The 13,514-nt window shown below is 42.0% G+C and overlaps 1 protein-coding gene across 1 annotated transcript; it reads left to right on the top strand.

Annotated features, from left to right (window-relative positions):
* Nucleotides 1-8,282: 8,282 nt before the first annotated feature.
* LOC130392752 (uncharacterized) lies at nt 8,283-11,297 on the top strand. Its single transcript, XM_056603257.1, has 3 exons — nt 8,283-8,813; nt 9,282-9,460; nt 10,866-11,297. The coding sequence occupies exons 1-3, from the start codon at nt 8,660-8,662 to the stop codon at nt 11,295-11,297; spliced, it is 765 nt and encodes a 254-aa protein (XP_056459232.1). The 5' UTR covers nt 8,283-8,659.
* Nucleotides 11,298-13,514: the final 2,217 nt, after the last annotated feature.

The following is a 13,514-nucleotide window of genomic DNA, read 5'->3' as shown; positions in this document are numbered from 1 at the left end:
TGTAAGTGACGAATCCTTGATAGTTTCCGGTGACGCAAGGTATGACAGCCCGGGTCACAATGCATCATATGGCACCTACTCACTGATTGACACCAAGTCAGATTTAGTCGTTGCTCAGGAGACTGTAAATGTAACTGAAGTCAAAAACAGCTACTGGCTAGAGGTTGAGGGTCTTGAGAGATGCCTTAACAAGCTGTTGGAGCATAGAGTTTCCGTCTCAGTGCTGGTAATCGATTGTCACCCATCAGTGCAAAAAGTTATGCGGGAGGAGTATGGGGACATTAAGCATGAATTTGATCTGTGGCACATTGTGAAGAATATGAAAAAGCGACTGCTGAAGTGCCAGGATGAACAGTTAATTGAGTGGAGCAAGATGGTCTCCAACCACTTGTGGTACGGTGCCAGTACATGCAATGGAAGTGCAACAAAGCTGAAGGAGAGGTGGATATCTGTGCTGCACCACATCACCAATGTCCACTGTTGGGCAACTGGGGAGACAACCACAAAATGCGGCCACCCTCCCTATACTCCTGAAGAGGAGAGCAAACGTCCATGGCTCCATCCCAGCTCTGCAGCATTTAAACACCTCGAGAGTGTAGTGCTGGACAAAAAACTCCTGAAAAAACTTGAGAGTGTCACTGAGGGCATCCACACTGGAAGACTTGAGTGCCTCCACTCTGTCTACACAAAGTATGCCACCAAGAGAATAAAGTTCTTGAAAGAGAGCTTTCAGGCCCGACTTCGAGTAGCTGCACTGGACCACAACCACAATGTCATCCGTGAGAATGCATCAACCAAAGAGGGGGAGAAGCAAATGAAACACTACTTCTCAAAGGCTTCTAAGCAGTATGTGGTGGCTCCAGTGAAGATGCCCAAAGACTACAGCTTCAGAAAGGACATAGTAGCAGGAGCTCTTAAGAGATGTGAGGCAATGTCAATCCGGAAAGCACTGAGGGAACATCCAAAGGAGAGAGTGGTGACCATCACTGAGCACAGAGGAGTCAAAAAACCAGACAAGGATGTGTCAGTATCCGCACACCTCAGCAGATTTCCTGAAAAGCTAGATGCATAGCTAAGAGGGTAGGAGAGAGTTGGAAGTAGTATAGTTAGTAGAGTATAGTAGTACAGTAGTATAGTTAGATAATTTAAACAATATTACAGTTCCACTGTTAGATAAAATAATAATTAAATGATTGCCAATTGCCATGTGAGTTAATTACCATTCAGTATTCCTACCCAATTGTCTTCTTGCATAATCGTTCTTGCATAAGAAAAAAGGTTTGTCTGCCTGTGTCTGTGTTGTAAGGTTGCACTCTTTCCAACCCCAGCAGTGTGAGTTATTGTCTGCAATTTAGACTTTTGGATTAAAATATTTGCTCTGCATAACATAGTTTCAGCATTTCATTTGTATGTTTTCAAAGTACCGAGTTTAATGGAGATATTACAGAGGCCAAAAGGATAGTAAATACATGTAATGTTTGATCAATTAGCCAATACAAAGAATTTCTACAAGTCATTATAGTATTCAAATCCACAGTATTCTGGGGATGGGTAAACAGTCCTGATGGCATTCACAACACAGGCTGGTATTGGTATCCTGTTCCTCCGGCCAAGATGACCCCTGGACCAAAGGGTGAATTGTCTGTACGCTATAAGCCTGTAAAGACTGATAGAGAAAGAAGAAGGGTTAGAACGGGGTTAGTTGAGACGTCAATTTTATGTTGAATACTTTCATTTAATTTACATTTCATGTCATTACATTTCATTTCATATTATTATTACATATCAATAGAATTCATATCATTACCTTTCATATTATTATCACAATAATATGAAATATAATATCTATAATAATATCTGAAATCTTGTCAGAAATCGGGAGACTTGCGGGAGATTTTTAACCGCGGGAGGAAAACGGGAGAGGATAGTGAATATCGCGAATCTTCCGGGAAAATCGGGAGGGTTGGCAAGTATGAGTGGATGTTCTCGCCGAAGTGCATAACTTATGGATTACCGCGATCTTCAAATGCAGTTGCATCGTTGATGAATTGGTGAATAAACTCGGTGGAGCGAACTTCTTATGTGTGAGTAAGAGGTTTCTTTTTGTGATGGAGTGGTATCGATGATTGCATTTGTTTCGCTCAATTAGTAGTGGATACTAATAGCAGATCCTTGCGAACCTGTTGTGGGTACAGTGGGTACAGCTAGTAACGGTATGTGCTTGTTATGTTATCCTAGGCTAGTACTGTATCGCAGTTTCTACCATGATAATACATTGCAGAATAACTGAGTATGGGTGTAAAAATTAGTGTCGTCTCAGGTGATCAGTGTAGTCCCCTACTCCCTCCGCGCAACCTATCAAGACTGTTAGTTTACCTGCTGTTTATTGGGCGCTCCAGTGTTTCGGCTTGGATGTCCCTCAGCGACAGCATTGCGACCTCCAACACGTCTCGCTCTAATGACAGCATTTGGCACGTCGGATTGGACGTGATACATCTGTTATTTTTGATGAGATGTCCCAGGTTCATTTCATGGCAGCAGACACTCTCCATGTCAGTGGACATAGGGACACAAACCCCACACCACACAAGCACCACCGATTGTTTCCTGTGCGCTCAGATACATCTCTCTCTCCTTCATCTATTTCTCCTCCATAGTCAGGCTCTGTTGGGGGCACTAAAACTCAGACTTCTCTTACTGGCTCAAAAGCATAGGCAATTGGATGCCTGCCCTCATTGGTGGGTCTATCCCATTCGTCCATATCCATTTTGTTGAGGCAGTAAGCTACCTGTGAGGCTATGAGCCGCTATGTAAACAACATTGAATGTTAATACCAACCATTCTCGTGACGTCATTGTATTCTGAAAACAGAGATGGCGGCGCACAGGCTGAAAACATTGTAATTAATGCAACGTGTTTGTGCTTTATTCTGAATAACGGGACATATTTCCGACTTTATTTGTATTTATGGTATATTTAAATATTTAACTAGTGCTATAGACATGTTTTATTTGATTGCTTCCTTTCCACTTTAAAACAAGCTCTGAAGGCAATGAGTTGGCTCGGGAAACATGGGCTTAAGTCCATGTTGTAGTGATCAGCAAGGCGCTGTGCGTGCTCATACAGGGCATCATCGGGGGCACTATTCAGTTCTGAGGGTTGGATAGCCTGGAAAAGTGCACTGGTTTCACGCAGGGAAACAAACCTCTGCAGTAGCTGGTTGATAATAATGTCCAGGCTGGCATTAAATACATTGACCCTGAAGTGACTTTCAGGGTCACTGAGCCTCTCATCCTCGCAGAGCTCATCGTAATGCCGTCTCACTCTCCTTGCTCGAACTTGGGTGAACTCACATCGTACTCCCCACTTTTGCGCAACGGCTTGAGCGCTCCTTTTGACCTCGGTGAAGTCCTCTCTGTAGGTGGTCAGGCCCTGGACAGCATTTTGAATGAGGCAAACAGCCTTTTGAATGTCCGCATCTTTTCGTTGCAACATCTGTGACACCGCATGAAGGTGTTCAAGTACTTTTGCTTGTTGAACAACGAGTAGCACAAAACTGAAATTTTCTAACTTTGCCTTTAAAGCTGAGGCCTCGTCCCGCACATCTTTCTTTTCATCCACCAAGGCGATTTTGGTTAGAGCTTTCAAAACATCCACATATCGATACCTCAGAGAGTTGAGAGCATCATACCTTGAGGACCATCGCGTGGGGCAAAGGTCCCCTATCGGTCGACCGAACACTAACAGCAGTAGCAGCACTGGTAACGTTGCATTCCAAACCTTTGGGATGGAGGGAGGTCTCGGGCTGACCCGTTGACGGTTCTGGTTCAGTGGAGCTGGAGCAAGAGGGCACTGAGGTGGTGGCAGTAGGCTCCAAGTCGGACTCCTGAACATTGCTAACACTTGTGGTGCTAGTGCTAGAAGTGGCCGCCGGAGTTGGTTTAAAAAAAAAATCTGTCTAATTTCGGCAATTTTGAATTGCACGCATCCATCCTTCCGTTTTTTAGCACCACTTTTGAGCTTGCTAAACATTGCAATGGAACGAATGGCTTATCTTTCACCCTGACTGTGATGTTATGAGAGAAGAGAGTCTATAAAAACCAGTCAGTTCCTTTCTACAATCACTTTAAGATATCTTAAGCTGCCTTCACCGCGCGGCGACCGACGACCGTCGGGCGGAGGGGGCTATGCCCCTGCAGATACATAAGATGCATGTATGCATTCCACCAAAATTCCCTCATGTTTTATTTATTACTTTTATTTTGTGATCTTTTCTGTAAATAGTTAGTTTGGGAGCTTTTGTTATCTTATTTTGAAGTTTCGATTGTGACGTCATCTTCCTGCGTTGCGCTCGCCATTCCTCACTTGTTGTTTTAATGCTGTGAGGAGGTGAGTGTTTTTCCTCTGCTCTGTGCAGCTTTCTGTTCTAAAGTTGTTAAAGAGAAAATAACCAGTGTAAACGGTGAGATAGAGTTATGGTGTGATTCTGTGCTTGTTGGTGTTGCTCAGGTGTTCCTGTGTATTTGTTTTGCAAGAGTTTTGAGTGTTTTAGCAAACTATTTACCTAGTGCACTGTTTAGCAGCACTTGTGAGGAACACACACAGTGTCTGCAGCCTGTTCATTGTTGGTTTCCCGCCATTTCAGACTGACGTGCTGCAGTGTCCTGTGTATTAATGCTGCCGCATTGGTAACACTTTACAATAAGATACGCAAAAACGTGGGTAGATACTGAGGAACGAATGAGTAACGAATGATGAACGACCAGGGGGCCCTAACAGGGCCCTGTTAGGGCCCTAAGTGAGTTACTCAGTAACTACTGAGGATTTACTGGTAAACAAACTAGGGGACTACTGTATTCGTTACTGAGTAACGAATGATGAACAACCAGGGGGGCCTAACAGGGCCCTAAGTGAGTTACTCAGTAACTACTGATGAGTTACTGGTAAACAGACGAGGGGATACTGTATTAATTAATCATTCTGTGAATTAGAAAACTGACCAATTGATTATGAAAGCAACTGAATTTTCCTGGGATTTCACAATTAGTTATTAAATTAACAGGACACAGACGGGATGATTGTCATATTTTAATAAAGATATTCACAATACATACACACAGTACATACATTAATATTCACATTAAAGGTTTATTATGTGGCATTAGTAATGCTGATGGCTTAAAAGCAATTGTCCACCACTGCAGGGCACGCTTTAAACCTGCCGCCCTTGGTTTCAAGCGCTGTCGAGGGATGGCTTGGGTCCCACACTGGATCGACTGGTGGAGCTGGATCTGACTGATGATGAGTTGTTACTCATTCGCGAACCATTGGTTCACCAGTAGTTAAGCTTTTTGAACCATTCGTTCACCAGTAGTTAAGCTTTTTCAACCATTCGTTTACCAGTAGTGAAGCTTTTTGTGTACCTTCATGTAAAGTGATGCATCATACTGAGTTGTTACTCTTTCGCAAACGATTCGTTCACCAGTAGTTCAGCTTTTTCAACCATTCGTTTACCAGTAGCGAAGCTTTTTTAATCATTAGTTTACCAGTAGTGAAGCTTTTTGTGTACCTTCATGTAAAGTAATGCATCATACTGAGTTGTTACTCTTTCACAAACCATTCGTTCACCAGTAGTTAAGCTTTTTCAACCATTCGTTTACCAGTAGCGAAGCTTTTTTAATCATTTGTTTACCAGTAGGAAAACGAATTCTCCAGTAAAATTCTCAAAACAAAAGTATTTTCTTCAAGTATAATTATTTACAATTTCAAAAATTCTCAAAACAAAAGTATTTTCTTCAAGTATAATTATTTACAATTTCAAACACAAATTATATTAACTAAAAAAATCATGGACAATATGGACATCTTCTCATTTTCCTGCCGTCTCATCAAAATAACTTCTTGGCTGCCGCTTCCTGTTTTCTTTGTGGTCATTCGCCAACCAATGAGTCCACTCGATAAATGAGAGATGGCTCTCCTCTCTGTGCGGTTTCCCCGCAGTCTCCACACCTTGGATTTGTAGGCTGACCAAGCCCGCTCAATGTTTTGGGTATGGGCTCCTGTGACTGGGTTGACGAATGACTGGCTGTGGTTTACAGAAAAATGTACGTAGCCACTCTGTGCCAGTGCAGTCATGTAGACCCGCCACCTGTCCGTGAGAACTGTGGTCCCTTGACAGACGTATTTTGTGACCAGCGGAATTAAGTAGCGCCTTGACCTTTTCGTCACCAGGTTGTCTGGGTGGGTCTTCTCCTTCTTCCTTTGATTCCCAGCATTCCGAAGACCCATTTTCTCCTCCTCCAGGTAGCTCCAAATCTCCCCCTTCCATACTTTGATAAAGTAGTAGCAGACAGGAATAAAAACATTAGGACCGACAATTGATGAAAAATTCTAGAACATGTAAAAGTCAAAGATTATTTTGTTTGCACGGTTAAGAAATTACGCTGGCCATTGTGTTTAGTCATATTAAAAAGAAAAGATGCGCAACCGATGTGAATTTGATGAGTTTCAAAGTGTTTTTAAAGCAAGTCATAACTGTGTGCATGACACAATAATAACATTACATTTCTTTGCTGATTCATTCATTAACCTCTGATCTCAAATGATATGTTCTTCTTTCCCCTGCCATTTTATCCAAAGCTCTGACTACAACATTCTATTGCAAAACAAAGGTCCAAGTTTTAGTGAAGCTGAGGCATCGCAGACACCTTCCACACACCTTCCTTTTGTGGTAGAAGTTGCTTTCGTCCAGCATCACAAATTCATTCCCTCTTCCAATTCTCTGCTTTCCCCTTCTTTCTCTCCTCTTGATTGCCCTCTGGCATACTTTTCTCAATTTGTAGCTCATCTTTGACAGCGTCCGACTGCTTCCTGCCACACCATCCTGAAGCATATCAATTTGCCTTAACTGCAGCCCCTGGGAAAACCTGTTAAAGAACAATATTAAATATTAAATAGAAATAGAAACATCTGAATACAAATGCATCCAGCACCAACAGCTAATATGCTATTTCATGACTATTTCATGCTAGTGCATGACGTGCCGGATGCAGAAATATTCTCGTTGTCTAGCATTGTTAGCATTGTAGCATCATAAGTGAGAGGGTCTATCTACACATCCCTCGGCGACTTTAAGTGATAAAAAGTCAACACAGTGCCTAAAAACCATCAACGTCATTCAACAATCATTCAATTCAATTGTGATATAAATTGTAGTCCATACCGTTCAGCCATACTGCACACCTTACCTATAAATGTATTTCATCCAGCTGAATAGGGACAATTTGCCTCAAACAGTGACCCGCACCTCACTGACTTCCTCGTAATTTTCCCTCTGTGTTTATTACGTCGGCACTGCCTACAGAAGACAACACATTTCTTCATGATAAATACATATCTTAATTAATGTTACTGAACTTGAATTTATAACATGACTTATCAGTAAACAAAGGAAGTCATCGATTAAAACCGTACCAAAAGAAGAATACTTACCACTGCAGTCCGTCAACGTTTGCGTTTTCCTTCAGTTTCATCCTCTTTTTGCAGAGTTTGCATTTTCTTTTGGCTTGAAGTAACTTCTTCTTTTGGAGCCATTTTATCAATTTTAATTTCTTTTTTAAAGTCTGTCTTCCCTCAATAAGACTGAGTACTTTGGCGTGCAGGGTCATGATAACTTCAAGACCATCAAACCGTCTTCCTGTCTTGCACATGCGCAGTTCTTACACGTGTCTCACTAAGAAGAACTTGGCAATGGAGGCTCAGAGGAAGAGCAAGCGTAAAAGGCAGCCTACAAGAGATCTTGGACGCGTGGAGAAAGCCATGGCAGAATGTAAGTACATGCTTTAAAGTTATTTCATCATTAATTGAGAGTGTAATAATTCGGTCACATTGCTTAGCTTCCTAAAATGAGCTAATTTGACATCGTACCACGTCTGTTCTATCACATATTTTTTGGCCTTGCTAGCTAACCTTGTCACTAACCAATGGATTGCTAGCTGGCTAGATAGCCGACGTTGCAAGCAGATAAATTATCTGTCAAACACGAAAAATTAACTCTTAACTGGTCAAAATACCGACGGTTCAACCATTTATCTAATGTTAAATTAGGCGATATGCCACGAAAATGTGGTCCAAGCTTTGAAATTGGACTTGTAAAGTTATTCTCTTAGCCACATTATTCTGTTAGACATGTTATCACATGTCTTTGAATCGTTTTTGGAGTTGTTTTTAACTACTAGAAAACTCGAAGGCTGCTAATAGCACTGTTATAGTGCTATTACGGTAATACTTTTCTCCGTTTTTTTTCTTTTCACTTTAGTCCATAGTTACTTACAGTATGTGTAATGTTAACAACTGAATCTCTGAAACATGTCTTAAGCCCAGTTTTGACCAAAGATTCACTGGCTTGCAACGAGACGGTTTTAGAACGTCGCAGGGCCGGTGTGAACGGGTCGTTGCAAGCCATTGCAAGGAGTTGCAAGGCGTCGCAAGGAGTTGCAAGGAGTCGCCAGGGATTGAACATGTCAAATCGCAAGGTCCAGTTTTAGAACGCGGCGATTTAACTTTTCCTCTTCAGCCAATCACAGCACAGAACAACTTGTACGTCACGGCCTTACTCCGTCCCGGTACCGTACTGTCCACTCCACACAAATATCCGAAGATGGCAGACTTCTGGTCCGAGGAGAGGGAGGAAATATTAATTTGGTTGTTGGAGGATCAACCTGTGTTGTACGATGTTGCCAGCAAGGGGTACAGCAACAGGGACAGCAAGAGGAGAGCCTGTTGTGAGATTGCGGTGGCAATTGGTGTATCCGGTAAGGAGGCGATACTTTGTTTTTCTTTTCTGTTACTTTTTCCTTTCCTTGTTTCCTGTTTTTATTTTCGTTTCATAAAGGCATAGCTTAGGCTGTAGGCCTAATATATAGGCTTTTTAAACACAAGTTGTAGATGCTAACGGTATTTATCTTTGTTTCTGAAGAACGATTGTAGATAACGATTGTAGATGACGTTAGGCTCGAGCTGATTTACCATTATTTAACGGGACCAACGGTTCCCAACGGTATCTCAGTATCTTTATATTTTTTCTTGAATGTTTCCTGTGTAAAAACAAGGGACTAAAAATGCCTATTGGAAAGCGGGTAGGCTTAATAAATAAATATTTACTGCTGGTAATAGGCCTACTCCATCCGCTAATGCTTTGTGGGGTCAAAGGTGTTTGTAAAATAGTCTTTAGTTCAAATGTGCGATGTTTTTTTGCTAACATTAGGCACTGTCTTTTTCAGAAAAAGAGGTGGGCAAGAAAATCCACTCCCTCAGGACTCAGTACAATCGGTACAGCAAGGCACCAGCTTCGGGGAGTGCCGGTGGGAGAACTGGCCGGCAGGACTGGGTTCTCAGGAGGCTCTCTTTCCTGGAGCCATATATAAGGAAGAGAGCTTCTTCGTCCAACGTGGATGGAAAGGTATTTATTTAAAGTAAAACTTATCACACATATTAATTAACATTAACACATATATGGGCCTAGGTATCAAGAGTAGGCTAGAGTTACTGTGTCTTGTCATTCTTCACTACATCTGCATTGGAGTAAAAAGCTGGAGTTGACAGTTTGTTTAAATTACCCGTTGTTGGATACATTGCATTTCCTGTTAGTTAAATTTCAGTTTTATCTGTCTTTGTTTACAATCGGCTCAACTACAACTTGGAGATGGATAATAGAATAGGCTACATACAACTATATACAATTGATCTGTGCTGGAATATGAAATATAAAACAATTGAATATAATACAGCTTGATTATTAATTACACCCACACACATGATTACATTTTGTCCCACTGCCATGCTACAGCACCAGCGTCTGAGCACATGTAATCGCAGAGGATGTCTCTGTTCCTCTTAGCCTGCAGAGTGGTGTTTGTGCTGCGTGGTAGTGCAGCCTGGGCAAGGGTTGGACCATGTTCACCAGGGCCATCCCGCTCGCTGGGAAGCTGGGTGTAGCCATCACCACACTGGTCACGTAGGACATTGTGCAGCACGGTGCAGGCGAGGACAATCTTGTCCACAGTCTCTGGCTGCAGGTGGATTTTTGTGGTGAAGACACGCCAGCGGTTTGCTAGTATGCCAAAGGCATTTTCCACCACCCTCCGTGCTCTTGAAAGCCTGTAATTAGAGATATAATGGTATTATTTCTTCCTAGTAAGATAGTCATTACCAACATTTTAAACGTTGTTTTGTTACAATGTGCTGAATTGTTCAAAAAGTACTGGAAGCAACTAAATAGGCCTGTTTTTATGATTTTTAGAAGGATGAAAAATTCGACCACTATTGTCATTGAAACCGTTAATTGTTACATCCCCTACCGGTAATTGAAAATCCTCTGTTCCATGGTGAGGCCGCGGCTAGAGTAGGGCTTCATGATATACTCCTTGAGCGGGAAAGCCTCATCAGCCACTATGGTGTAGGGTGAGAGCAGCTCTGTACCAGAAAGTGGTGCAGGGTCGGGGATGTTGGCTGTCTTCTGCTCAAGGGACTGCTGGAGTGAGCAGCCCCTGAAAACCCCACCATCAGACACCCTGCCGTTGCACCCCACATCCACACAAAGGAAGCGGTAGTTGCTGTCCACCAGGGCCATCAACACAACTGAGAAGCTATGTTTATAGTTATAAAAAGTAGACCCTGAGGATGGTGGAGGGATAATTGAGATGTGTTTCCCATCCAAGGCACCAAGGCAGTTAGGAAATTGCCACTGGTCCTGGAATCCTTTTGCCACCTTCTTCCACTCCTCTGTGGTGTTGGGGCACTGAAAAACAAAGATAATTTTTTTAATAATGTGTTATTTGTATTGATCTATTATTTTTCTTTTACAGATTGTTGAAAGAGAGAATGATGACGTGGAGGGACTGGACGAGGAAGAGGACGTGGAGGTAGAGGAGAGCAGTGAACCTGAGGGACAAGGCAGCACCTGCCTTGTCCCTCAGGTTCAGAACGTCGCAGGCAATAAAAGAAAGAGGCAAACAGATGCAAGCAAACAAGAAGATGAGGTCCTAAGTGCCGTAGGCAATTTTCTGCGAAACAGGACGGAACAGAGGGAGGAGGACGAAATGTCAATATTCTGTATGAACCTCGAGATGAAAATGAGGCGAATCAAGGACCCAAATATTTTATTCGATCTAGAGCACCAGCTGGAGGAAGCCTGCTACCAGGCTTCAATTAAAGATAGAGAAAACCAAGCCCCCCCCACCCAAGCCTCTCACACCTACCCTTACCCTTATTACCCCCAAACATATCAGTCACTTTGAATTCGGCCATTTTATATTAACCTCTAAATTTGTTTTATTAATTTTTAGATATTTAATTGGTTGTTGCAAATTTGAATCGCCCCTTCTCTTACCTTCGCCTCATTTTCATCTCGAGGTTCTGATTTTATGGATTTTTTGTATATATTTGATATAGGCTATATATTTATTTACTATTTTATTTATATGTATATATATTATATTTTGTACATAGTTGCTTCGCTTGTCTATGTTCTACTGAAACTTCTGATTATTTAAACTAATAACATATATGTATAATAAATAATTGATTTATATTTGTCTATTTTGTCTATAAATTATAAACATTTGATCTAAACTGTATCTTATGCTGAACATTATTAGGCCGGGTGTTCTCTTTAATTGATGTGAGGCTGTCATGCGCAGTTTTAGTTTTGATGACGGCTTCACTAGCACGGGAGCACGCATTTTTCAGTTAACCTTTGAAACTGGATTACATTTCATGTAACTTTAAACAGCAGACCTCATTGACATGTGAGTAAAATGTAAAAGAGGTCTGCTGTTTAAAGTAGATGAGGTGTATAAAGAATACTTGGTAAACTCATTGATATTGGATTTTGAAGTAGCCTATTTTCTTTTATTTTTTGTAACAACAATTACACCGTAGATAGCCTACATGAACCAAAAGTAAAAAGTTTCACTAAATGCTATTTTACACACGATAAATAACTTGCCTTCAGGTAGTCATCCTTTAGGACACTGTAGATTGCGCCGCATGTTGCCGGAATGATCTCTGCAACAGTAGAGTGACCCATGCGGAACAGGTAGGCCAGGCTCTTGAAGCTCTCGCCTATAGAGAAAGTGTATTTTATTGTGGTTGACATGAGACTTAGAAATGACAAGCCAATATATGAGTATGCATTTTGACAGCAGCACTATATGATTGGTAGTATGTAGTATAGTGAAGGGAAAAACGGTCTGTCTAGTTACTGGATCAGATAAAATGAGACGGAGAGGTAATAAAGTCTGTCGGCACGAGGACCTTGGATTTATTAAGTAAAGTGGCAACGGTTATACAGAGTCATAAAGCGTGAGAAATCGAATATGTCTAAGTCCCTAATCAGCGCTGATGGTTCGTCCAGAGCTTCGCCTCCGTGGAAGGTCTGCTTCAGAAGAAGAGGGCTCAAGAGTCCCTGTGTGGTACAGTTTTTATGCTGTATCCTCCTCTCGATGAGGTGTGTGCGTTTGAGGTGTGTGTGGTTCTGTGTGTTTTGGCTCCCAGGCCCTGAGAGAGCTTCGTAACTGGGGAGAGTTCCTCGTGTCTCCGGTGTTATAAATTAAAACGGGGAGTGCCCCCCTGAAATGTCTCGTGTGTGATAATTTAATGTGGCTCTCAGGCCCCTGGTGTGGGCAGAGGTATCTCTTGGTTCCTCCTAACGGGGAAGAGATCTCAAAATGTCTCCTGTGTGATAAATTAATGTGGCTCTCCCGTTCTGGAGATGATACTGGTGCATTGTCTGAGTGTCCACAATCTGTCGGCCTGGGAGATGGGGCCTTCAGCTCCGGCCTTGACCTGACTATATATTATCATGTTTGTGTTATGTGTTAAAAGTTGACTATATTGTAACGTGACTGCCATGTGTTGTGCTCCTCAAGCTAGGGTGGGAGTTAGCTATATTTATATGTGCTCAGCAGGTTATTTTGCCCAACATATCCCCCTCAAGTCGTCGCAAGACGACTTTTACTCATTAGGGGTACGAGGGATAGGACTTCAGCGCGGGACTACCATCATAACACTTTTAGAAATAACAGAAAGAAGGCAAAATTATCATAAAAACAAACAACCATGAGCATGGGACTAAAATAAGTCGCTGGACCGGGTGTATGGGGAACCACGTGGGAGAAACGCTACCCATGCTTCAGACATGGGTATGCCATACACACCCCACCTAGGGGGTGGCATCCACCCCGGCCTTACATCGCGAGCAGACAATACCAACAATACTGGCCGCAGATAATACACAAAAAAGAGAAAAAAAAATAAAAAAATAAAAAAATACAACAAGCATACAACAATACTAAAACAAATATCAAACGATACCAAAAAAACAACAACCAACAACAAAGCTGGCCACACAACAAAACCAACACCAAACCATAATAATAACAACGAATTGCAACAATAAAACAAACTCCGAACAATAACAGTATCAGCAAAAAGCAACAATAAGACTAACAGTA

The sequence above is a fragment of the Gadus chalcogrammus genome, chromosome 12, assembly GCF_026213295.1.
Source record: "Gadus chalcogrammus isolate NIFS_2021 chromosome 12, NIFS_Gcha_1.0, whole genome shotgun sequence".
In the NCBI taxonomy this organism is placed as follows: Eukaryota; Metazoa; Chordata; class Actinopteri; order Gadiformes; family Gadidae; genus Gadus; species Gadus chalcogrammus.
The sequence above is the reverse complement of the archived record's forward strand: the minus strand, read 5'-3'. Positions and strand labels throughout refer to the sequence as shown.